Source organism: Xenopus laevis, chromosome 8L (genome assembly GCF_017654675.1).
Source record: "Xenopus laevis strain J_2021 chromosome 8L, Xenopus_laevis_v10.1, whole genome shotgun sequence".
Lineage (NCBI taxonomy): Eukaryota > Metazoa > Chordata > Amphibia > Anura > Pipidae > Xenopus > Xenopus laevis.
Window position 1 is genome coordinate 117262524 of NC_054385.1, and position 12774 is coordinate 117275297.

Consider the following 12774-nt stretch of genomic DNA (forward strand, 5'->3'; position numbering starts at 1 on the left):
GATTCAACAGTTTGCAACATTCTCCTTCAAAACATTGTTGTTGCCTCTTGTGTTTCGCCCATATGGTACCATTAAAGCCAGTTCCACCCACGGACTAAACATTTCTGGGAGATGTAGTTGTTCAGTTACTAATTTTCTATTACAAGTGTTGATTATAGACTACAAATCCCACCATTCCCATAAGTAGGAAGGTATATAAGAAGGAGCCTCGGTTCCCGTGAACAGTTCTCTGGGATTCCAACTGCCATAAAGCTTTTCCTTCCCTACTCCTCATTCAGGATCTACACTCACTAATATACCAGGTAATTAGAGCTTTGCTGTTTGTTTCTGTTCTGTTTATTGGCTGATGATTTGGATTTTGGTTGGGAAGTCCATGATACAATATGAATGTAATGCTATTATTCAGAATCAGTGTTCTTTCCTTTATATGGCTGCTCAACTCAAACATGATTTAGCCTTTAAGTATCTAATCTAATTAAGTATCAAATCAAATCTAATTAACAAAAAAAAATATGTTTAATACCCTGCTATTTATTCAGCTAAATTATGATGTAGCCTTAAATACATAAATATAGTGTGTGGTCCTGTTTGATAATATGAACTATGCAACACAGACATGGGGAATGACCCTTGTAAATGTCTTCAAGAGCCATGGTGCCCACACTTATCTTAGGTAAGTAGACGTCCCCCTAATGTATATTATATAGCTTGATGTTTCTGGGATATGGTTAATGTTTGTAAAGAGAACTTTCCCTCCTATAAAGAGTAACAAACAGTTCCCAATTTGTGTGATGTGGCAACAAGTCAGAGCTTTATTAATACCTGATGGTACATATGGTTACCAGCTTGTCTTTACATGTTTTAAAGTAGAATGTAACCGTAAACATAAAAAAACCCTTTCCCCTACCCTACATAGACCCCCTCCCTTCTTCCCCCAGCCTAAGGGGCAGATTTTTCAAAGGTCAAAGTAAATTTTTAATGAAAAAAAATTTAATTTCAAGCTATTTTTTACATTTTTTATATTTTATATTTTTATTTAGATTTTTTATACAAATTCGAAATAAATTAGAAATTTATCATGTACTGTCTCTTTAAAAATTCAACTTTGACCAAATTGCTGCCAAATTGCTGTTTTAGCCTATGGGGGACCTCCTAGAACCTATTTGGTCTCAATTGGTGGACTTTGAAAAATCAAAAGTTTTTTGGGGAAAAACTTTGAATCAAATCAGTTCGAATGCACTATTAGTTCCATTTGAACGATTCAAATTCGGCAAATATGGACCTATATAATCGAAAACGGACCTATTTGACCTTTTTAAATTAGAATTTCGAAGTTTTTTCAATTCGAAATTCGACCCTTGATAAATATGCCACTAAATGTGACCTTGGGCAAATGCCCCTAACATTTTACTTACCTCTCTGTGCAGATTCAGGCATCAGAGTTGAGCAATTTCCTAATCTTCGGAATGAGACCGTCCTGCTCCGAAACTCACAAAAATTGCTGAAGCATCTGTCTCATTCCGAAGATTAGGAAGCGGCTCAACTCTGATGCCTGAATCTGCACAGAGGGGTAAGTAAATCATTAGGGGCATTTGCGCTGGGTAACACGTAGGCTGGGGGGAGGAGGGAGGGTTTGAATTCTTCTTTAAGGGGCAGATTTATCAAGGGTCGAGGGGACTTTTCGAATGAAGAAAATTTGTGTATTTCGACTAGGGAATAGCCCAAATTTGATTTGAATTTGAAAAAAATTCAAAAATTAGAATATGGAAATTTATCATGTACTGTCTCTTTAAAAATTCGACTTCGACCATTAGCCATCTAAAACCTGCCGAATTGCTGTTTTAGCCTATGGGGGACCTCCTACAACCTATGTGGAGTCAATCAAAGTTTTTTTTGGGAAAAACTTTGAATCGAATTAGAATCAAATTGATGCACTATTCCTTCATTTTGTACGATTTGAATTTGGCCGAATACGGACCTATTTGATTGAAAATGGACCTATACGACCAAAAAAACTTTGACTTAATTTCGGTTGGTCTTTTTGAATTCGAATTTCGAAGTTTTTTCAATTCGAAATTCGACCCTTGATAAATATGCCCCTAAGAGTCTTGTTGCTTTTTAAAACCAGAGGGAGACCTATAGGTTGGATGCCCCTAGTCAAAATATTAAAATATCTAATCTTAGCTATAAGACCCCAAAAAAAAACCTTGAATGTTAGGAAGGCTATTAACATCTCAATATGGCTCAAACGGACCTGCCATTGACTTGTACATGAACTCCGCGGGTTTTGGACGGTGAATATTCCAATTAGGATTGTTTCCATGGTTGAGGTGTGATAAATCTCACATTCAAATTTACATTCGAATAGGGGGATTACAATTCTTATGTGTGAATTTTGAAACTCTAAAAATTCGAATTCCATTTTACTATTCGACCCTTGTTAAATCTGCCCCTTAAAATGTATACTTGAATCAGATAGATATTTTAAAGGGGACCTGACCATCAGACATGAAAAGCTGAATAACAAAAGCTCTTTTCAAATTAAACATGGAACCTAAATTATTTTTTATTAAAACATCCATCTAATCTAATTGTGTAGCCAGTGCACGGGCATGTCCATTTAGTCCCCTATTTAGACAAAAAAACAAGATTGTGGCATGATGCAAAGCTTACATTATTCAGTGTTGATAAAATCAGTGTTGATAAAATGGCGGCTGCCATGATTGAATAATTTCAAGACTGATGAAAACAAGTTTTAAACATTTTATATATTGTTAGTGAAGTTTGTTTTGACTGACAAATGAATGTGGTATTATTTCTTAAGGCGATGGGTCCCCTTTAAGGAATATGACATTTAGGGGAAGATTTATCAAAGGTTGAAGTGAAAATTGGAATTTCAAGATAATTTTTGTGTACTTCGACTAGGAAATAGTCCAAATTTGATTCGAATTTGAAAAAAAATCAAAAATTTGAATAACGAAAGTTATCATGTACTGTCTCTTTAAAAATTCGACTTCAACCATTCACCATGTAAAACCTGCCGAATTGCTGTTTTAGCCTATGGGGGACCTACTAGAACCTATTTGAAGTCAATCAGTGGACTTTGAAATATCGAAGGTTTTTTTGGAAAAACTTTGAATCGAATTCGATCGAAAGTGCCGAAAATGGACCTGTTCGACCGAAAAAAAAAATCGTTTTTTTGATAAATTTCAATTGGTCTTTTTTAATTCGAATTTCGAAGTTATGGGAATTCAAAAAAAAAACTCCCATTATTTCGAAATTCGACCCTTGATAAATCTGTCCCTAAATATTAAAATCACAGCTTGTTAAGTGAAATCTTCTCTTATTTAGGAACCTGAAGATGCGAGTCCTTTGGCTTTTGCTTTTTGCTGGATCCATGGCATATCAAGGTAAATAAAGAACAGCAAATTAACTGAAATGGCAAGCGCAAACTGTATCCATGTCTAGAAACCCCAAGCGACCAATCAGAGAGTATGTCCTATGCCCAGTGTTTGGCTTGGAAATATTTGCTAGTTCTCAAGAAAATCTGTCATAAACACTGGGGAAGGAATGGGGACTTGTGTTGAAGATGGATTTTGCCTATTTAAATAAGAACAATTCATATTGTCCTTTTTTGCTGTGATAAAGCACTAGTAGAAAATTTGATTAAATTTAGATTCCACTGAACTCCCCCTTCCCTCTGTAAACAGTCATTTGTTGAAATTGAGATCATTTACTCTGTAGTAAACAAAATATGTTTCCATAAGCTGCTGTCTTTGCTAGACTTTGAGATGAGGAGCAGCTCATTATACAAAGGATTTTTTTGTGGACTGTTTCACTACCTTAAAGGGCATGTAAAGGCAAAAAATAAAAGTCACTATACATTAATTAAAAAATATGTAACGTTTTTATAAGAAACCTGACTGTATGCAGTGATATTCCCCCTTCATTTACTGCTGTGGATAGGAATTGTCAGACAGTCCCTAACTGCTCTGCAGGGAAACAATCATACTTCTGAACAGCAGGGGGAGCTCCCGCCTTACTTCCCAGCCATGCAGAACTCAAGCAGCTTTGTTTGTTTCCCTGTAGAGCAGTCGGCAACTGTGTAGAGATTTGTATTGGATTTTATTTTGGCTTTCCATCCCCTTTACTGTTTCCAACTCCAGCTGCAGGGGACAAAGATCATGGAGCCAGATTTAAAAAGATAAACTGGGATTCTATTTGGAGGATTATTTTGCTGCAGCCACTGGTTCTGCAGAGTTGGAGAAAGTTTGTATTAAACAATACAAAAACTATAAAATCCACATTAGATTACATGACAACACAGGACCCAGTGCAGTCTGTATAGTCTGATTATCAGTCTTGCTGTGTCATGTACCAGCAGATATTATTTGACTTGTGCTCAGGCCCGGATTTGTGGAAAGGCCACCTAGGCCCGGGGGCGGGATGCTGCCCAACCACACCCACATTGGTTCAAAAACACTGGGGATGCGCTGGAGATACAATAATTTTTTTAATTTTCCATGCGCCAATCCCCATTGTTCCAGTCCAGATGATGAAAATTTGCACGAATAAAGGGGAGGGGTGATGAACGGCAGTGGGCCTAGGGGCGCCTGCTATGTAAATCCGGCCCTGCTTGTGCTGTTGATAATTCATGACGATCCCTAAGCAGCCCAGACCATACTGAGCATGTGCACAGTCTGGATAACGAATTCTATACCTGTACTACTGTGTTCATCCAACGCCTTTCATTTGATATGCAGCATTGTATAATCTTCGCCATTGTCTGTTTTTACTTATTTTTACCTGCTAAATAAAACCTACGATGCTTTGGTTTTTTTTTTTTGGAAAACCCAATAAAAATGTTGAAATGTCAAAAGAGGGGATACAGGTATGGGACCTGGGGTTAAGGGGGTCTTTCTGTAATTTGGGCCACCATCCCTTAAGACTACTAAAAATCATTTGAACATTAAATAAACTCAATAGGCTGGTTTTGCTTCCAATAAGGATTAATTATATCTTAGTTGGGATCAAGTACAAGCTACTGTTTTATTATTACAGAAAAAAAGAAAATAATTTTTAAAATACCTGACTTATTTGATTAAAGTGGAGTTTATGGGAGATGGCCTTCCCGTACTTGAAAGCTATCTGGATAATTTGTTTCCGGATAAAGGATCCCATACCTGTACTGCCTTATTTTGTTCAATTTCAGATGTTAAACTGTTATCTGGTTGCTTAAGGCACTCTTACCCATGCAGAAAAACATTTGTCTGAATCACAATAATAACAGTGACAATGTAGCCGTGGAACAACCCCATTTACTCGCTTCCCTGAGCAACCAGATAACACTTTGGGGCAGATTTACAAAATTCGAGTGAAGAATTCGAATGTAAAAAACTTCGAATTTCGAAGTATTTTTTGGGTACTTCGACCATCGAATTAGTTAAATTCGTTCGAATTCGAACGATTCGAACGATTCAAAGTAAAAATCGTTCGACTATTCGACCATTCGATAATCGAAGTACTGTCTCTTTAAAAAATACTTCGACCACCTACTTCGGTAGATAAAACCTACCGAAGTCAATGTTAGCCTATGGGGAAGGTCCCCATAGGCTTGCCTGTGATTTTTTGATCGAAGGATTTTCCTTCGATCGTTGGATTCAAATCCTTCGAATCGTTCGATTCGAAGGATTTAATCGATCGATCACAGGATTTGCGCAAAATCGTTCGACTTCGATATTCGAAGTCGAACGATTTTAGTTCCCAGTCGAATATCGAGGGTTAATTAACCCTCGATATTCGACTATTGATGAATCGGGCCCTTTATATTTCAAGTAGGAAAAGAGGCAGAAAACAAAGAAAATCTAAGTGGAAAAAAACGGTAAACAATAGAACACCATTTGCCTCAAAATATTACACCATTCGGACAGTCGGGGGCAGATTAATCAAGGGTCGAATTTCGAATTTGAAAAACTTCAAAATTCAAAAAGACCAACCGAAATTTATTAAAAAAAATCAACTTTTTTTAGCCAAATAGGTCAGTTTTCAATCGGATATGTTTGTTTTCGATTGAGTTTGAATCGTACGGATCGAAGGAATAGTGCATTCGATCGAATTTGATCCAAAGTATCAAAGTACACATAAATTAGCTTGAAATTTGCATTTTTTAAATTTGAATTTTCACTTCGACCTTTGATAAAACTGCTCCTTAATTTTAACATTAACTTCACTTTCATGACCAATCCTTGGTTGCATTTTGCTGTCTCCCTTGGCTATAAGGTTTCTAACTGTATTTTCTTGGTTTGTATCTCCCCAAAATCCTCCTCCTTTCTAGACATGGATCGCAGTGTCTTCCTCTTTCCAAAAAAGTCTTCTGATGATTATGTGCTTCTGACACCAAAGATGACTGGGACTTTAAATAAATTCACCGTTTGCTTGAGGAGCTACACAGATGGCAAACAATTTGCCCTTTTTACAGTGGGCACCGTAAATTCACAGATCCAAAACATGTTCGTTATTGTACAATCCCCATCAGGTTATTTCCATATCTATGTGAAAAATGTGCAGGTATCCATTCCAGGAGAGAGAGATGTTCTGGAGTGGAATCACATCTGTGTGACCTGGGGAAATGGAGTTCTACAGCTTTGGGTTAATGGAAAAGTCTCCCCTCGCACATCACTGAACTCAGGCTATCCTATTGATCTCCAGCAGGGTATTTCCCTGGGTCAGATGCACCTACCATCCAGGAATACACACACTAGTTTGTATAGATACTATGGGAGTAGATGGGATCCTGAAGCTTCCTTTCAAGGGGAAATAAGTGATGTTCATATGTGGGATGAGGTTTTGCCTCCTGAGACCATAAGGCAGGTTCTTCTAAATAATAGGGATATCAATGGCAATGTCATTAGCTGGAGGTCTCTGATCTACACTATTAATGGAGATGTCACTGTCCAACCCAAACTCCAGTGTAGATATGGCAGCGAGTCTGGCAGCTCACACTATCAGTGCTCTATGGACTAATGGGATTGAAAAAACAGGTAGAACAATGACTTTCCAGCTAATGATTATTACTAAGGGAAATATGTCTTTAGAAATAAGGAGATCTATCGTTTTTTTGAAAAGAAGGGCTCATTTGGTGGCAGATTTATCAAGGGTCAAATCGAAAATGTGAATTATTAAATTCGAATTTCGAGTTTATTTTAGTGTAATTCAACTAGGGAATCGTCCAAATTCGATCCTATTCACCCGTTTTTAAAAATATTGGATTTTTTTAAAATAAATTTTGATTGGTTGTTTTTTTTTGAGTTTGTGGGAGTTGATGGGAGTTTTTAGAAACTCCCATGAACTCGAAATTCGACCCTTGCTAAATCTGCCCCGTAGTGTAATTCGCCTAGGGAATAGTCCAAATTCGATTGATATTAAAAAAAAAATATCTAAATTCGAATTTATCATGTACTGTCCCTTTAAGAATTCGAATTCAACTATTCGCCATCTAAAACCTGCCAAATTTGTGTTTTAGCCTATGGGGCCCTCCTACAATCAATTTGGAATCATTTGGTGGCCTTTTGAAAAAACTGGTGAAAATACTCGAATCGAATTCGATCCTATTCACCTGTTTTTAAAAAAAGAATTAGACTTTTCTATAAATTTTGATTGGTCATTTTTAAAAAAAATTTTGAGTTGATGGGAGTTTTTAGAAACTCCTATGAACTCGAAATTCGACCCTTGATAAATCTGCCCCTTAGTTTAATTCGACTAGGGAATAGTTCAAATTCGATTGGAATTAAAAAAAAAATCAAATTTTGAATTTATCATGTACTGTCCCGTTAAGAATTCGAATTCAACTATTCGCCATCTAAAACTGAATTGGTGTTTTAGCCTATGGGGGACCTCCTACAATCAATTTGGAGTCATTTGGTGGACTTTTGAAAAAAAAAATTCTGGTGAAAAAACTCGAATCGAATTTGATCCTATTCACCCGTTTTTAAGAAAAACTATTTTGATTTTTTAATAAATTTTGATTGGTCATTTATTTTTCCAATTTTGAGTTTATGGGAGTTGGTGGGAGTTTTTAGAAACTTCCATAAACTTGAAATTCATAAATCTGCCCCTTAGTCAGAGAAAGCTGATGTTATTATAATGGCACAGTGGTAGATAGAGAGTGGGTGTGCGAAGAACTAACGCGTTTCGTGCCCCACAAGCTGGGTACTTCCTCAGAACTCTGAGCTTGTGGGGCACGAAATGCATTAGTTCTTCACACACCCACTATCTACCACTGTGTATGTTTAAATAAAGCCGCATATTGATATTAATCCTACCGCCTCCCGTGGATATGTCCGCCTGCGCTGCCAGTGGGTATTTCTTCTACATGAATCCAAGAACTCGGCTCTAAGTTAGCGAGATCCAGCGATAGCTGCGGCGGACGAGGGTGAGGGGAAGGAGTGGGGAGAGCTCCGCCATCGACTTCTCTTCAAATACAGGTGCCTATTTATTAAACCTCAAATTTTTCTGGTCGAGTTTCCAAATGAAAAAAAAAATATTTTTTAGAGGAAAAAATAAATTATACTGCAAAAAATTAAGCTGCTAAAAATCTGAATCCAAAAATATTCATGTAGAAGTCAATGGCAGAAGTTTGAAGTGATCTGCACTGGTTTTCGTCCGATAAATTTGAATTGTCGCGGCAAGTGAAGTCGTGTCGTCGCACAATTCGAATACACTCTAGTCGCAAAGTTGTTGTTTTTTTTTTTGCGCCGACTTTTGGAGTAGATTTTTTGATAAATGAGTTAAATTCGTGGATGGCAGTTAGATTGACTTTGTGGATAAATTTGAGTTTTAGTAAGTATCCCCCTAGACCAGTGTTCCCCAACCAATGACTCGTGAGCAACATGTTACTCTCCAACCCCTTGGATGTTCCTCCCAGTGGCCTCAAAGCAGGTGCTTTTTTTTGCATAAAAATGAAGTATACTGCCAAGTTATGCATCATGTCGGCTGCTAGTCCACATACGGTCTACCAAGTAGCCAATCACAGCCCCTATTTGGCCATTTTATTCTTGCTTGTGTTGCTCCCCAACTTTTTTTACATTTAAATGTGGTTTACAGGTAAAAAAAAAAAAGATTGTGGACCCCTGCCCTAGTCTGTATCTGGTCACCCAGCACCTACAAATAAATGTATTCTTGTAGAGAGCTGATAATGGCATTTTACATCAGTTTATCTACCTACATACCTACCTGTGTATATCTGCCAGATATATCTGTCAATCCCAGCTGACTTTTCTTTCTGCTTATATATCAAATAGCAATTTTATGCAAAACGCTTATCAGAATCGACACAGGCACCCAACTCCTGTATAAAAGTGTGTTATTAATGTGTATTTTATTATTAATTATCCTTTGCACCCTGTAACACTATATTGTATCAGCACAATAACATGATATATGGCTGTATTAAGGGAATGTAACAATATACTCATTTACTAATAAAACAGAATTAAATGAAAACTATGAGTGCTGTGAGCATGAGTAAAATATGGGAATATTGTGTGTTCCATTGTATCTGCAGTTCCTGCTCCACAAGTATCTTCCCTATTGTACTGGCTTCACCAATATTGCACAGTAAGTACACGTCTCATTGACAGTTCCTTTAGTGAAACAGCAGCAATATGGTTCACCCTATAGATAAACTTTTAGGGGGTTATTTACTAAAGTCCAAATGCAAATATCACGACAAAGTTGTGATTTTTTTTTTATAAAATCGGACTTTTAAAAAATCAAAAAATTTTCAGAATTTATTAAACCCCGAGGATGGAAAAGTCTAAATCTGAAAATCCAGCATCTCAGACCTGTCAGGTTGCATAAAAGTCAATGGGAGAAGTCCCAATGATTTTTTGATGTGCGCTGGGTTTTTGGCAATACCCTTACGTTTTCTGAGTTTTCGGGTGAAAAATCCGAAAAGATCGTGAAAATCAGATGAAAAATCCGAAAAAATCAAGAAAAGATTTTTTCCCGCAAACAAAATTATCGGGAAAGTGTATTAATAAATAAGCTCAAAAAATTAGAAAATATTGAGATAAATTCGGACTTTGATAAATAACCTCCTAAGTGTAACAGTAGGTGGCAGTATGCTAACTGGCAGTTGCAACAGGTTCTCTTTGTATTGTTTTTTGTACAGTTTTTTTGCCTGTAACTGTCAGGCTAGGAATTTTAACTGCCATTTGGTTGCTACAGCATACCGTAGCAACAAGACAGCAGGATGGACGTCAAAAAAAAGCACATAGATAGAACCTTACTGTAACAGTGGGCTCTATTTTGGTTGCAGTGGTGGTTTGTGATCCTGTTAATCAGTTGACATGTCTACATATTAGGGTATTATATTTCAGAAGGACTATGGGGAATATTTATAAGGAATGATTCCAGGGAATTTGAATATTGGAAGGAAATCCAGATGTCACATTTTCCCTGAACTTAAAGGAGAAGGAAAGCTACCAAGACCGTTTATTACCAATAGATTAGCCATGATAGTGCAAGCTACATCATTTTTATTCTTCAGAATGCTTTTCCATACCTGCGTAAACAGCTCTAGACACTGCCTCTGTTTGTTTAGGATAGCAGCCGCCATATTAGCCTGTGACATCATTTCCTGCCTGAGTTTATCCCTGCTCACTCTAAACTGTGATCTCTGATCTTAGATTACAGATGGGAGGGAAGGAGCAATTAGCAAACTGAGCATGCTCAAGCCCAAGCCTTGGATGTTTAACTGAAAACAGGAAGTCTGATACAGAAGCCCATGAGTACACAATAGAAGGAAAGAAATCCTGTGTTTCTTTTGACAGAGGACTCAGAGCAGCATTACTTTGAGGATTTACTAGTGTATTCATAAAGACCTTTCCGATAAAGCTGACTTTGTTTTAACCTTTTTTTCTCCTTTAAAGTTAAATTGGAATCGTTACTTCCTATCCCAAGGAATAAAAAGAGAAACTCTGTAAACTTGTACTACATTCTTTACCTTTTATAAAACAATAAATAAACACATTACGTTGGCCCTGTGGCACAGGCCCCTGAAAATTGACTTTCCCCCATTTAAAAGGATATAAATAACTGTCTTTTTGTCATAAGAGATACTGTAAATCTTCCCTGGCAGTTATCAGGGCAACGAAAAAATGAAACAGGTATATCACAGGCGTAGCTGGAGCCTCCCATTCTCAGCCAGTTTGGTGGGGTTAGGGCTCCTGAAAGCCATGACATGCCTCTGAAAGAGCTAACAGTGGTTACTCTATGACAACAAACAGGGCTGCATCTGAGTCTGCTGCCACCTGAGAGCATAAAGGCGGATCTGAATTCACTGGTGTGTAGAGTACACTTGTACTATATACACTAAACAAGATGAATTTCTAGTTAAAAAAAACATTCTTAAATGTTACCAGAATTGGTTTTAGCTGCCCCAGTAGAGCGGCATTTGGGGCCTTCTGACAGAAATTGCACTGCAACAAAATAAACAGCTTCCACTGAGTGTAATGGAATTCTTTGATAAACTGCACTGTTAGTCTACAGATATAAATCTGACTCACAAGGCTCAGTGGCACACCTCCATTATAGAAAGTGGTTTGTAGGGAATATATGTTATTTCAGAGGAGTGTTCGTCTTGCTTTCTCTCTTCCTATTCCTACATTACATCCCTGTAATGTAAGGCAACATTTATTTTTCTGTCAATAAGCACAAGCCTAGTATTTTTGTTTTTCCTTACAAACTGGAACTTCAAGTTATTTTCTTTTGCCTGCTTCTTAAAGTTAGGATGGAGTTGATATTTATTTTGGGTGCCCATGCTGCTTTAGGGTGAATAAACACAAATTTAGGCAGCCATCTCAGGTCATTTTTCCTGGTCATGCGCTTTCAGAAAGAGACAGTGCTGCACTATGGAACTGCTTTCCAACAAGCTATTGTTTCTCTTATTGAATGTAACTGAAGGCATCTCGGTGGGACATGGATTTTCAATGCGTGCTGTTCTTATATCTACCAGGGAGCTGTTATCTGATTACCGTCCCATTGTTCTGCTGATGGGCTGCTGGCGGAGCAGAAAGAGAGGGAAGTGATATCACTCCAACTTGCAGTGCAGCTGTCACGGCCGGCACCCGATACCAGAACAAATGCCAAGCACCCTGGTCTCGGCTCGGCTTCACCAGTAGTGTGACCACCGTTGGGCTTCGGGAGGAGCCCTCAGCTTACTTGGGTGCCACCTGGACTTAACGAGGGGTGCAAGGCGAGATGTTCTGGCTGGCGAGGGGCACGGCTGTTAGCAGAGTCTTTTGGGCCGAAGGTCACGATACAAATGGAGCAGGCAAGAGAATCGTCAGACAGGCAAGGTCGAGGCAGTCAGATATCAAGAATCGTCAGGCAGGCAAGGGTCAAACCGGGTTATCAATCAAGGGGTTAAGCAGGAAGAGTTGTCGTAGGCAGGCGAGGGTCAGGATACAGAATGCAGAATAGTCAGGAACAGGCTGGGTCAAACACGGGTAATCAAATGGACTAGATACAGAACAGATCAGACGCAAAAGGCTCAGGAACCACTAGAAACAAGTTCTATCACAGGCACTGGCTGGGAGCATGAATGGGCCTTAAATACTTTCAAATTTTGCACCAAAACGTGCGCCAATGCGCGCTGGCGTAATCACCCCAGCGCGCCTGTACTTTTAAGAGGCGCGCCCTAAGAAACCAAGGTGGCGCCGTCGCTGCACCACTAGATCACCAGGTATTTTTATTACAGCAGCAGTAAAGAGT

General features: G+C 38.2%; 1 protein-coding gene across 2 annotated transcripts; it reads left to right on the forward strand.

Moving 5' to 3' along the window:
• The first annotated feature begins 209 nt into the window (after window positions 1-209).
• LOC108699569 (C-reactive protein-like) lies at window positions 210-7234 on the forward strand. 2 transcript variants are annotated; one of them, XM_018231654.2, is made up of 3 exons: window positions 210-302; window positions 3352-3410; window positions 6335-7233. In XM_018231654.2, the coding sequence occupies exons 2-3, from the start codon at window positions 3362-3364 to the stop codon at window positions 7021-7023; spliced, it is 738 nt and encodes a 245-aa protein (XP_018087143.1). In that variant the 5' UTR covers window positions 210-302; window positions 3352-3361; the 3' UTR covers window positions 7024-7233. The 2 variants fall into 2 exon arrangements, with proteins under 2 accessions (XP_018087143.1, XP_041428486.1); XM_041572552.1 differs by lacking the exon at window positions 210-302 and having other exon boundaries at window positions 3354-3410; window positions 6335-7234.
• Window positions 7235-12774: the final 5540 nt, after the last annotated feature.

What these genes read in the sequence shown, in the direction of transcription:
- LOC108699569 (XM_018231654.2), top strand. Translation starts at nt 3,362, where the DNA reads ATGCGAGTCCTTTGGCTTTTGCTTTTTGCTGGATCCATGGCATATCAA. An exon ending in TGGATCCATGGCATATCAAG is followed by an intron (nt 3,411 to 6,334) that starts GTAAATAAAGAA and finishes CCTCCTTTCTAG; the next exon opens with ACATGGATCGCAGTGTCTTC.